The 13,084-nt window shown below is 42.1% G+C and overlaps 2 protein-coding genes across 5 annotated transcripts; one reads left to right on the top strand and one right to left on the bottom strand.

Annotated features, from left to right (window-relative positions):
* Positions 1-244: 244 nt before the first annotated feature.
* On the top strand, positions 245-4,984 carry RB195_020030 (uncharacterized protein; the record flags this gene model as incomplete). 2 transcript variants are annotated; one of them, XM_064188150.1, is made up of 7 exons in its annotated part: positions 245-253; positions 830-875; positions 1,825-1,881; positions 2,721-2,781; positions 2,886-2,992; positions 4,705-4,798; positions 4,882-4,984. In XM_064188150.1, the coding sequence occupies 7 exons, from the start codon at positions 245-247 to the stop codon at positions 4,982-4,984; spliced, it is 477 nt and encodes a 158-aa protein (XP_064044031.1). The 2 variants fall into 2 exon arrangements, with proteins under 2 accessions (XP_064044031.1, XP_013290570.2); XM_013435116.2 differs by lacking the exons at positions 245-253; positions 830-875 and having other exon boundaries at positions 1,830-1,881.
* A 2,551-nt stretch (positions 4,985-7,535) lies between these two features.
* On the bottom strand, positions 7,536-12,828 carry RB195_020029 (uncharacterized protein; the record flags this gene model as incomplete). Of its 3 annotated transcripts, none has more annotated exons than XM_064188147.1 (6): positions 7,536-7,724; positions 8,475-9,625; positions 10,274-10,412; positions 10,871-11,053; positions 11,128-11,247; positions 12,667-12,828. In XM_064188147.1, 6 exons carry the CDS (start codon positions 12,826-12,828, stop codon positions 7,536-7,538), a joined length of 1,944 nt encoding a protein of 647 aa, XP_064044028.1. The 3 variants fall into 3 exon arrangements, with proteins under 3 accessions (XP_064044028.1, XP_064044029.1, XP_064044030.1); XM_064188148.1 differs by lacking the exon at positions 7,536-7,724 and adding an exon at positions 8,104-8,226 and having other exon boundaries at positions 10,274-10,428; positions 10,773-11,053; XM_064188149.1 differs by lacking the exons at positions 7,536-7,724; positions 12,667-12,828 and adding an exon at positions 8,104-8,226 and having other exon boundaries at positions 10,274-10,428; positions 10,773-11,053; positions 11,128-11,193.
* Positions 12,829-13,084: the final 256 nt, after the last annotated feature.

The following is a 13,084-nucleotide window of genomic DNA, read 5'->3' as shown; positions in this document are numbered from 1 at the left end:
TAATGTCGGAGATGCACATGTTCTACCCTTCAATGGACCTCTATCGTTGGTTAACGAGAAGAATTCAGCGGGTAGTTGTGCCCTTAATGTATGATCTATACTTATTACAGCTTTAGAGAGTGAAGTAATAAATCTTTAAAACTCTTTCTGAATTGTTTGTTCTAGTTGCCTTGTTGGTGTCGAAAAGAGTATTTAAAGCCACAGTTAAATCTTTTTAATAGTTTTGCAAAATTTGTGTTGCTGAATGGATCTTGTGAGTTGTGTATGAGTACGCATATGTAGATGCAATATATTGCAAATGATGTGATCTTTCTCAGCCTTCAAATGATTTGATTGATCTCAACATTAAAGAATTCGACGTGAAAGCGTGAGTTCATTCATAAATGATTGGTAAATGGTTGGTTTTTCTTCGATTTCTTTTGTTCTACTTAAAGGCAGCATACCACGAATCTGAGGTGGTGCGGATTTCAGGTGGAGTATTTGTACACGGGATAGTAGGTTATGGAGAGGGATGTGATTCCGTCCATTTCTTCCTAATTGCCGTAAAAAAAGCGGCCCGTAAGATGCGCGCGTGCACAAGGCTGCACGCTCTTCTTGCGGGCTTTCCACAAGTGCTCCAATCGAACTTGTGGAAAATAGTGCGCCGGAACGCTCGAAGCCGTATCTTCCGGGCCGTTTTCTACGGCAATTAGGAAGAAATGGACGGAATCATCATTCTCTCAATAATCTACGATCCCGTATACTAATACTCCACCGGAAATCCCTACCATTCCAGATTCGTGGGCTGATGCCTTTAAACTGTCGTGTACTGAATCAGCCTTAATGGTAGTTGGATTACTTTGAAAGTGTTTTGGTGGATATTGAAGACATAAAAGGTAATTCCATCTTGCGATGTTGATAGATACTCAATCTTTGCTAACAGTTGTATGGTTTGAAGGAATTGTAACGTTATCAGGCACCATTTCCACCACCTTTCTCTTTCGTTGGTTCCTTTTTGCACAGTTGATATGTAGGCAGCAATTTTCATGGCCTATAAAAAAGAAATTGATTAGCTAGAGATTTTCGACATCTACGCTTGATCGCATTTAGAAATAAGTAATAAATAATAAATAGGTTGTTTGACTTTGCTCTGTTGCTGTTGCTGCTGATCTAAACTCGTCCACCAGCGCCACTGCTCCTCCACGTACTGCAGAGATGATAGTCTAAAGATAAAATCGGTTGTAGTCAAATATACACGTACGTACATCACTTAAAAATGTTGAATACATGGCGTTGACTCGTATAGTGTGAAAATCTATAGGGTTTTTCTATTTCCAATGGAATTCATCTATTTCGAGTTATTTTTCTATGCACATGGATGTCTGCGTGGATGTCTTCAAATAATGAGTTAGGAGTACAGCTAACTGGGACAGTTAGAAAACGATGTTCTATGAAACGAGGATGTTCGAAAAACCATCAAATATCTTGGGTTCGCTTAGTACATAAAAAACAGTAACACCTCTGTGAAAATGAAATGTATGCATTTAAAGCTTCTACCTTTGTAAAGGTAGTAGTTTTGAAATGTGTATGACCGAACTAATTTTTTTGCACGGCACCTTACTCTGACAGCTGAACAAAAGTTGTTTGGGGAGTGAATAGTGGTAATAGTAAATGAAGTAAAGATATGCGCGCAATGAAAAAAAAAATAGTGATTGTGAATGTGCGAGGCAGAGAATGGTACTAACACCTATCTTACGTCCTATGCCACACATCACGTTTAAAGCGAATTGGAGGAAAAACTGGAAAAAATGTTGCCTCCTCATCACCGTAAAAAGTGGTTTCCAGGTGGAATGTTGATTACGCGATTGTGTCGATCTGCAGTACGAAAGGATTTTGGTAGAGGTAATTTAGCTTCTTCTTTTTGTTTCTAGAATGAAGCATTAGATAACGTCTCACACTTGCAGTCCATTTTCACTTGTAGATTCTTTTGAAAATTTCTCGTTTACTTCAGTTTACTTGATTTAGGCAGAATTGATCCTTCACCGCTGAGCATTTGTAGTGAAGCAGAACGCTCTCTACATCTCAGCACTCTGCTTTTCTGCCCTCTTTTTGAACCTGTGACATTGAAAGTAGAGAGGCGCTCAATCGTTTCTTGCTTCGGAATGGTTTCACTCTTTATGCATATTCACATCTTTTTTTGGGTTTTAAGTTTTGTAAATTCAATTGTATCATCCCACAAATGCGGTGACTGTGGTTTTATTTTTCAAAATTGGGCTAGACTACTCCTTACTTGGATCTAACATATACTTTTTTCTAGTTTCCTACAACCCTCTTTCATTCTTCTGATAGACTTTCAGTGGTTTTATGCTGCTTTTCCAGATTTCCTCGCCATCCCTCCCTCCGTTTATGCTATTGGAAAAGCCGCATTGTTGATGTGGTGATCCAATAGAATAAGGGTAGCAACGCAACTTTTTCTATCCGATAAATGTGAATCTCTTTGTACTGAGCTTTAACAATTTACGAGCATTTAGAATCTGTTATATGAATTTTTTGGTGTTTGTGTAGTGGAGCGAAAATCATATTGGAAACAGTTACAAGCATATTAAACGTATCGGTTCCCAAATTTGCTTGAAAAGGAATGAAAAAGTAGACCTTCCAGTTACAAATTAATTATTGATACGAATAATGATATACGAAGAGTTCTCTCACATTCGTTTTTGAAAAAATTTACAAATTTTTAGCTCTGTGCTCAACAGTCTCGCAAAATGAATATGAGAAAGCAGCAGAAGAGTCACTGGAGAGGTCAGTTAAATTATAAATTTACGGTTTGTTAATGGTTATCTTCATCTGTATTCTAACATTTACCATATCTTTTTTTGATTTTGGGAAAAGTTTCACTCTTTCAGGCTCTCAGAATATTTGGACACGTTACCTGAACGATTCAATGTGTCATCCGAGTTCGATGTGACACATGCGATGGGTGTATTGACTGTAGTGATAAGCAAAGAAATTGGTGAGTTTTTCAAACATGTCTCTTCCAGTTATCTTTGTATATTTGTTGAAGGTATATTTTTTAAAGATGAAATTACAATTATTACATTACAACTCTCCTAGTTTGTTTTTGCCTTGTCCACCAACGTTTTCTATTCGTGTCTTTTTTCTCAGCTGTGTAGTCGGGTCAAAACGACTTGATGCTCGATACGTTGCATAAGCGGCTGTGTTCAAATTGACGCAATGGAACTGTTGATTGGGATCGAGATAAGAAGATCGTTTGCTTCACTCGGACTGCGGCGATAAAGTATCATGCGAAGGTCCCGTTTTGATCGCAACCACACGCTCCACGTGCCGTCTGGAGCACAGCTGCCTACGCAACCGTACCTACCTTCAGGTCGTTTTGACCCGACTATATCTCTCTTTATACGAATAAACCCTTGTGTTAGCATTCGCACACAATATATTTGAAACTTACGTGGAAGGATCTTCTACGCCAGAGAAAACATCCGACAAGTTTCGATTAGTTCTAATTTTTATTTTGGGCACAAGAACGCAACAGGTGGTTCTAAACTTATACTATGCAAACGAGATTTCTTCGAAAGAGACAGTATAGAAAAATCATCATATGATTATTATGGGCCACGCTTATGGTCTACGTATGAATGCTGGCTCAAACGTCGGCCGTTTGTTATGCTCTAACGCGGCTTATCCGCGTCTTCACCATAGTGAGTCATCCATAAACATATTTGAGCCCATACCGTTCGACCCTCAAGTACAGAATCTATACATCCGTCGTTGTTCCTTATTCTGCGGAACTTTACGTCTCTCGTGATCTGTCAACGATCTCTCTGTCAACGCCAAGATTTTTCAAATCTTCCTTCACCACTCTGGTCCAGAACTTCCTTTTACGTCCGAATGGCCTTCTCAAGTTTGGGTCTGGGAGCGTCTTCAAGGCAATTTGGACAAGGCGATCCGATGGTTTCCTTTTAATGTGACGAAGAAAGCGGAGACGGTTTTTCGTGCGTACTTTAGAAGGCTGGGCAAGATGTTGGTACTTTCCACGTGTCATCCGTCGGTTCACATTATCCACTTCTTAGGTCTTCGTCATGGCATACCATTGGGCAAAAGTAGCCAAGCATCCGTCTAAGCAGCTTCTTTTCCATGCTTTCCAGCTTCTCCATCACCATTTACAGCGCTCACCAAGTCTCTGATTCGTACATGAAATTATCAATAATTAAACAATAGTAATAGAATTAGTAGTAGAATGAGGCCAATTCTTGAGTAAGTAGGCAACGAATCGACTGCCCATCACGGAAGAAAAGAGCTACTGTTTGCTTCTTTCTCTTAAAGGCATCACCCCACGAATCTGAAGTGGTGCGGATATCAGGTGGAGAATTCGTATACGGGATCGTAGATTATGGAGAGAAGGGTGATTCCGTCCATTTCTTCCTAATTGCCGTAAAAAACGGCCCGGAAGATACTAAGATGGCTCTGGGCGTTCTGGCGCGCTATTTTCTACAAGGAGTTCGATTGGAGCGCGAAAGCCTTGTGCACGCGCCACATCTTCTGGGCCGTTTTTTACGGCAATTATGAAGAAATAGACAGAATCGCCCCATCTCCATAATCTACTATCCCGTATACGAATACTCCACCTGAAATTCGTACCACATCAGATTCGTGGGATGATGCTTTTAAGTATCTTTCTGTTCATAAAGTCTACTTCTATTTCAGGTACATATGTGATCAACAAACAGTCTCCAAATCGGCAGCTATGGCTATCGAGTCCAGTATCAGGACCCAAACGCTATGACTTAATCAATCACCGGTAATTTGTTCTTTTCATTTGTTTCTATTTGAAGAAAACCACATAAGAATTCTTTTTGAAGTTCATTATATTTTGCATTTCAGGTGGATATACAGTCATGACAACGAGGCTCTCGACTCGCTGCTCACTAAGGAATTTAGAAAAATTTTTGCGACTGAGGATATTGACTTTAGGGAAAATATTTAAAGGTTTAGATTGTGCAATAAAGCTTAGTTTAAAAGTGCTTTCTTTACATTAACCATGATGTCTTGTTGAGAATTATAGAAGTGGTGTTGAAAACAAGTTAAAGTTTTAAAATTACTTTCATTGCCGTAACAAACAAACAACAAGTGTGTTAGTGGATTGCATAGTAAATATAGTCATCGCTCGATAGAGTGGAAAACTTATCGAAGCCAGAAAAGTAGCAATGACCAAAGCAAGACATATGTAGGAGCAAGACTCAACACATCTGATCCATAATCCCAGTGCGGGTTGTTTAATATATTGATTATTTAATTGATGGCGTTTAATTGATATTATTATGTTATGCTATTCACTTGATTGGCGTTTAGTTTCTCGCTGATGACATCTTTTGCTAGCACAAGCATCAGTCAGGTGGAACGAGTACTGATCGATATTACATTGATAATGTAAAAAGATCGGTCCTTAGCTGAATTTTGACAAAATGATGTTCATGAGAGACGGATGTGTTTCTGCTGCCACGTTCACGCTCAATGGAACGAACATATCCGAGCGCTTCAGATATGTTTATCGAAGTCGAATTCATGATGAACTACTTTCCCTTGAGCTGAGCAGAAGGAAACTAGCATGAAAGAGCGTCGTAGAGGTAGTGAAGGAACTATGGGCATACGGCTGCGTGATCTTCTACTCAGGACCATAGTTCTTACTGCTCTCGCCTACGCTTCAGGAAGAGTTTTGCAAGCAGGAGGAAAATGCAAGTAACTGCTTCCGGTAATTGTTCAATGTCCAATTCATCATAGACCTCTCAATTGAAAGTGTAGTTTTGGAAGTATCCCGGTTTAGGCAAATGAAACAGGGGATTCGGAGTTTAGCCTTACGTCAACGATCGAACATGGGAGGTGCTGCCGCTTAAACCAAGAAAAATAAAATTAGATCTGCTGGACACGTGATCCATATTGTCGACAATCGCGGCACCAGAGCTGTAAGCGACTGCACACCATGCGATATGAAGCGCACTGACCGCTTGCCCTTTGGTCAGATTTCTTTAAAGAAAAGTCCTTTAAAGGTGCACTTTGAGTTTCTGTAGAGCTACTGGGCAACCATTTGCGCGATCGGGAAAAATGGAAGTATTACAGGCGACCGCTCGACGAACGACGGCACAGGTAATTCAGGTTTAGCATATACTCGCCTTCAAATGTATCGAACCGTGTTAGCACAGCGCATCTGCTGCAGCTCACGCTCTTTTTCCAGTTCCACAGACACACTCCTTTCTCACTTTTCCGTGCAGCAATCGAAGGCCCACTGCACGCACCAAGTTGATCCCATTTCTTGGCTTCTAAGATGAGTTGCGAAGGAACTACTCGAGCAAGTTGTGCCAAGGATTCCCGAGATTGTGTTCATCCGCTATAATGCTGAAACAAGATAGCCAAGAAGGCCAATCGCGAAGAGGACGTGCTGGGCCCCGACATTGTTTTGAGGAACAAATCGCGAGGGTTTTTTAGACGCATATGCGCATTGATACAGTGTTGGCAAAATGTCATTGTTTGAGCTCCTTTTTCAAGAAAAATAGAAGCTGGGAAAAAAAAGAAAAATTGGGTGTCTCCTCCATCACGGACAAGAGTTTAGGAAGCGAAAACAAACGAAGCGCTGCATTTTTACGCATTCCTCCTTCTCCATATACACCTCACCAATTTCAGCCTCAGGGGTTTTATCATCTTGAGTGAATGCGAAAACAAAGGGCGCTCCGTTTCGTCAGCTTGACACTATATTTTACTGGTCTGAAAGAATAAAAATAAATGAAATTTAGAGATCAAAATATCAATTTCTTATTGAACAAGAATTTCTCTGTCAAATGATATAGAACATTTTGACAGTAGTTTTTATGTCTGCTTGCATTATTCCTCAACTCATTACATTCAATATAGCAGAAGCATTGATGACGCTGCAAATATCTGTTAGGAGAGATACCTTGATTTCGCAGTAGCGCAAATTTTTTGAGATGTTCTGGAAGTTCCCGTTTTAAATATATAATATAATGACACTACCGCTTATATACACATAACATATCTGGCTCCTTCTTCCCTGCTTATTTCATCCTATAATGGCCGAACATTCCAATCATATTCGACACGTACTCTTTACGAGTTCGAATCTGGCCACCCCGCTGGTAAAGCCCACCGAGACCTGAGTCAAGTAGTCGGCTCTGAAGCCCCTTCTGAGCGGTCTATGTGCGCCTGGTTCCAGCGCATCAAAGCTGAAACAAGAAACTCGAAGATGAGCCTGAACCAAGATTGTTATTGATCTTTATCTCTAACGTTTCGGCGTCGTCGCCTTCTTCAAGCCTGAAAAATCAAAGACACGTGTAATCTACTCTCTCAAACGCCTCGTCATCCCACAAGATATGATTTAGCAAACAGATTATTTAAAAGCAACGTCAGAAAAGCAGACCAGCGCTCACCTTGATAGCCACGAAATCGTGATGTTAGCGGACCACCAGTTGTAGAGTTGCGCCGCTAGTATTAACTAGTAACGATGCCCCCGCCTCTGACCCCGTAGGTCAAAACCCGCAAAGGTCCTGATATGGCGCCAGCTCGTTGGTCACAGCGATGCATTCTTCTTTACGATTCATGATAGGACTTTTGGCCGTGATATAAAACGCTTCCAATGTTTTTCGCGCTAGAACGTCTGATTCGCGTGCCAAGATAGTGACAGCTATCTTGAAAGGGGTGTTGTCATGACACTGCACCTAAAGGGAATTATGTTTTTGATTTTACGAGCTCGTCTAGGTGCTCCTTGACGCGGATACATAGTGATCTTCCTGTTTCGCCAATGTACTCAGCCCCACATAACTGACAGGTGATTAGGTAGATAACCCCCGATACCACGCAATCACCCTGCCTCCCGTTTGGACAAACGATGCAATTCGGTGTCTCACAAAGTCTGTCATATGCGCGATTGCGGACTAGCTGCTGCTTCAGGTTTACAGGTGGTATGTCCACTACTCTGACTGAGTCTTGCAGACCCGCCTGTCGTAAGCTTGCTCGCACTGCATTGCTCATGTCATCCGAAATAAAAGGAAGGCGAAAGGGATCTTTGTTGCTTGTTCTACCCTGTGGCACCGCCGCTCATTGCATGGCTCCGATTTGAATGAGAGACCTTTGCTGGTACCCATTGGACTGAGCAATGCGGTTAGCCATGTTTATGGAGGCAATGCGCCCTTGAGCTTCAGATGAAACCGTTGCCGCTGTCTTAAACATATTTTCAATGACTGACTTTTTGGTTCTCCAGGGGTGCGCCGATTGGTAGTGAATCAGAATGTTTTTACAACTTGGTTTTCGATACCATTTTGTTTTCCAATTTCTCCTACACAAATGAACCTGGACATTGAGAAACGGCAGCCAGTTGTCTTTAGGTTTTTCCTCGTGAACTTTATGTACTGGGATTGTTTATTTAAGAGATCGAAGCAAGAGTCCATTTCAGCTTGTGTTGGACATACAATGCAACAATCATCTATGTATCGGCAGTACAATAAAGGTTTGCGTTCCAGTAGGGGTTTTTCCACTTTAGACATGAAAGCAACGGCTAATGTAGGCGCAAGTCTTTGTCCCATGGCCAAGCCTCTAATCTGCCTATAGTATTGCCCAGACCAGCGAAATACGGAACATCTCAAACATTCGCTCAGCAGCATCATTATTTGCTGTATCGCAAAACCATACATGTTAAGAGTCCCCTGGTGTTCGAGAAGCAGCTCTGATGTTGCTTGTAGTGCAGCATCGATGGAGACGTTGGTGTAGAGCGAAGTGACATCGAAAGATTCGATGACACAATCTCCATCAAGGCGCGCTTTGCGGAGGTGCTCTATGAACATTTTTGTGTTTGAGAGATGAGCTGGAACGTACTGGAGTAGCTGGCTGAGAATAGTGTTAAGGAACCAGGATATTCTGTCGGTGGGACCTCCAATATTGCTAATGATAGGTCTAACCTTGAAATCCCCTGGGTTGTTTGAACTAAATTCGGCAGCGGAAAGCTTGTGGGTCTTGATGAGGACATAAAGGACCGGGCAGGTGGGCCGATCACATTTTAGACGCGTGATAGTTGTTTTTGGTAAGCCTACTGATTTTGCGGTCTCTATCCATATCCTATTCAGGCGGCGATATTGTCTGCCAAATTCATGTGCCGATGAAGGGTGGTATAGACTATCGTCCGTAAGGTGAAGTTTCGTTATAGCCCTGTCCAGTTCACTTGAAATCACTACAAATTCTCCTCCTTTATCACTGACCGAGATTTTGATCTTCCCCTCAGCGCAGATGTCACGTAGTTCGCACAAACCTTTGCGTTGTGTGGGTGTTAGATTTTCAAAAGCGCGTTTGTGTGAGTACCGGGAGAGAATTGAGAAAACCGAAGTAGCAAATAAGCGAAACTTAGTGTCTACCACCGAATTTGCCTCCTGTGGCTTGTACAGTAATGTAGGAAAAGGGATAGGAGGAAAAACTCGAACTCTAGAGGTTTCTTGCACTCTGTCTTGCTCTTCCTCTTTAGCTCTCAATCGCAGACGTTCATGAACCAATTGCAGGCTGCCCACTATCTTGCGCGATATCACGGAGCGTATTGATTGAGATGGAGCGAAACTGGGGCCTAAGTCCAAAACTGAAAGCGCATTCTTAGAAAGAAATACATCACATATAAGTGACACACGAGGTGGAAAGGGTGCATTTTCTGGCGCGGTGTTCGAGTTTTGGTGGTTTGGGCTCGAATGTTAGTGTAACTGGTAACTGCGATTCTGAACTTGCCTATGATTTAGCAGTTTGCCAAATTCTCCTGCAGCCTTGACTTGGCCTTAGAGCGAATAGGATCACATATGTTCTTTGACTCACCCACGATTTCTCAAAGAACGTCCGGCACCAAGCGTTGAAATGTTTTTGAAAACATTTGGTGAAGAAAAATATGGTCTTGTTTTGTTTATGCGTTAGATGCGGGTTTGATTTGAGTTGCGGTTTTTTTAGTGCATGTTTGTGTAGGTGTTTTTGTGATAAAGTTAGTATAGTGAATGTAAAATGGGAAAGTATGGTTGCCTTTTGAGACGATTTCTGTCTTAACGGAAGGACTTCTTTCACGAGTGTATTTGTTTTTTATTTGTATTTTTTTTAAGTTTTTTTATTTATATACTTTTTATTTAGTTTTATACTCTGGTCGACCGACTGCAATATCGTTCGACGAACTGAAGAATCTGGCGGAGCAGCAGCCATATGAAAGTGTGCGGTATTTTGCTGCCAGTCTTGGCTGATCGCTGTTCACCGTGGGCAATGGACTGCGATCTATCGGAATGGTGAAAAAGCACAGTCAGTGGTTCCCACATGCATTGAGCGACGGCAACCGCCAAAAACGCTTGGACATCTGCACTCAGCTGCTCTACAGAAGCGGCAGATTCGACTGGCTGGACACCATTGTCACTGGAGACGAAAAATGGGTCCTCCACGTCAACCACACCCAAAAACTGGCGATGAAATACCGGATCCTTTCGTGAAAGGTGAAATCCATGAGAAGAATGTCATGCTGAGCGTCTGGTGGGGAGTTCATGGTCTAACGTTCTAACGTTTCGAACTGCTGCCGGACAGCACGACAGTTACTGCAGAGGTCTACTGCGCTCAACTGCAAAGACTGGCCGACAAGACCCGCAAGGAGTACCCGAAGCTCGACAACGTTCGCCTGCTGCAAGGTAACGCGCGCCCTCACATCGCGAAGAAGACTTCCCAGAAAATTCTGGAGCTCGGATAGGAAGTTCTAGCGCACCTACCCTACAGCCCGGACCTGGCCCCGAGCGGCTACCACCTCTTCCAATCGCTTCAGCATCACCTGGAAGAGAGGTGCTACGATGACCACCTCGAAAATGACCTTCGGGCTTTCTTCCCCTCCAATTCGCCGAAGTTCTACGCCAAAGGAATCCGTGATCTTGTGAGACGTTGGCAGAAGGTTGTCGATGTTGATGGAGATTATTTCGTCGAATAATAAAATGTTGGCAAAAAGGTGCGTTGTTTTGAAATTTTGCCGCATTTCGGCAAATACTTGCCGAACACCCTAATAGAAGATGCAACAGTTAATATTCACTGCCATTGTACAGTCATCCACCTGAATACGATGGACGGACTCACAATGACTGTTCTGGTTGGAGATTCGCCAGGCTCTATCCTCTGGTTCTTTGCTTGGGGGTTATCCATTGCTGATGTTGCGATGATTGGCTTAGGAGGAATGAGGGAATTTTGCGATGTCAACTAGAAATAAAAATATTATTTGCTTTGTGTTATGCTCTTGATATACAACTGTTTTGTCTGCATGTATTTGCTTAATCTAGTACGTCGCATATTATTTACTCATGATCATTGTAATCATCTTCCTTTTTCCCATTGGAAAATAAAATGACAGGAATTTTGTGGTTAAGCGGCATATCAGATTTGGGGAATATAAATCAATGGACCAACTTTGAACGAAACTTTTGTTCTCTTCCTTCAAAACCCTAACCCTCGAGGGTTATCTGACAAGGACTCGTTTTTCATCACACTTATCAAGTCGTATTTTCACACATGCAATTTTATTATTCGTATTAATTATAAATTATTAATATTTCTTCGGAGAAGAAGCGGAACAAGTCTCGTGTGGCTTGTTATTCTTGAGTAGCAGGTTATTCTCTTTTCTCAAGTTGAGCTATACTGAATTTCTACGAAGATTCCCCTTCGCCGGTCCTTGCGCTCATAGTGACAAGCGCAGGAGGAGCCTTGATTATGAAAGTTGACTTCAAATGAGAAACTGATCTGTCCCGCAAGTGGGACACAGTATGCTACTTCAGCGATGATTACATTGTTCATGTTCGACTGTTCTTGAATCTTGGCATAGCTTTCTATTGACTTGTTTGAGATGTACCCAAAGTTGGTATTGATCTTTATTGACAACTGACGTTTCGGCGTTATCGTCTTCGTCAAACCGTGGAAATAAATTCAAAGCCTTTTGTAATTTATCCTCTCAAGCGCCTCATCACTTACAGGAAGCATTCAAACGACAAGCACACACAAAGAAAAACACATAGGCTATTGCGTACCTCATTTGTTAAATATGGTAGCGTAACAGACCACCATCTACCAAAATTTTGATTCACAAGTGATTTATGTAAGGACCTGACGGCCCGCCCCCTATATCAAAACCTGGACAGATCTTAATGGGAATAATTCGTTTGTGATCGCTATGCGCTCATCCTTTCTGTTCATTTTTAGACTTTTGGCTATTATCCAAAATCCCTCTAGTGTTCTGCGTGCTATGATCTCGAACACGAAAGATAGTATCTTAACCACTACCTCTATTTCGCAGTTTTGATGACGTATTCTGCGGTATGGTCTGAATGGGGTGGATAGTTTAGATTTTGCGAGCTCATCAGGATGATCCTTTATGCGAATACGTAACAGTAGGCGTCCCGTTTCCCCTATATGATGGTCACCACGCAACCTGCATGTGATACGATACACTACTTCTTATACCATGCAATCACCCTTTCTGCCATGTGGGCAAACCACGCAGCTGGGAGTTGTGCAGATTCGGCATTATGCACGATTACGTTCCAACTGACATTTAAGCATCGCTGGTGGTTTTTCCGGGACCTTCACGTCATTCTATAGACCTGCTTTGCGTAGACAGCTTCGTACCACTGTGCCCATAGCGTCGTATATGTAGGGTAAACAGATCGGAATCTTTTCTGGGCCATCCACTACGTTGGATCTTCGAGAGGGTTGTCGTGCTTGTCGAGCAACACAGTCTCCAGCTGGATACCCAATAGTACGCGCAGCGTTTTTCGCAAGCGAACACATGCGGACGAGATCATATTCATGTGATAGAGAACTGACTTCTGTTTATGGAAAGCAGAAGATATTCAGATAATTTTTGCTATACTTCTGAATTTTCGACTTTTTTTACTATTAAATTTTCCTGGGCCTATCTCGGCATTTGACTGGATGACTCAGCTCTCTGGCTGATCAATGGCTGTCAGATTTGTGACTAAAAACAAGAACATGCATAGTGGAGTCATATGTAGGGAAGGAATGGAGCTGATAACCATTTAGTTAT

Source organism: Necator americanus, chromosome II, assembly GCF_031761385.1.
Source record: "Necator americanus strain Aroian chromosome II, whole genome shotgun sequence".
Lineage (NCBI taxonomy): Eukaryota > Metazoa > Nematoda > Chromadorea > Rhabditida > Ancylostomatidae > Necator > Necator americanus.
This window is presented reverse-complemented; position numbering and strand designations above follow the sequence as displayed.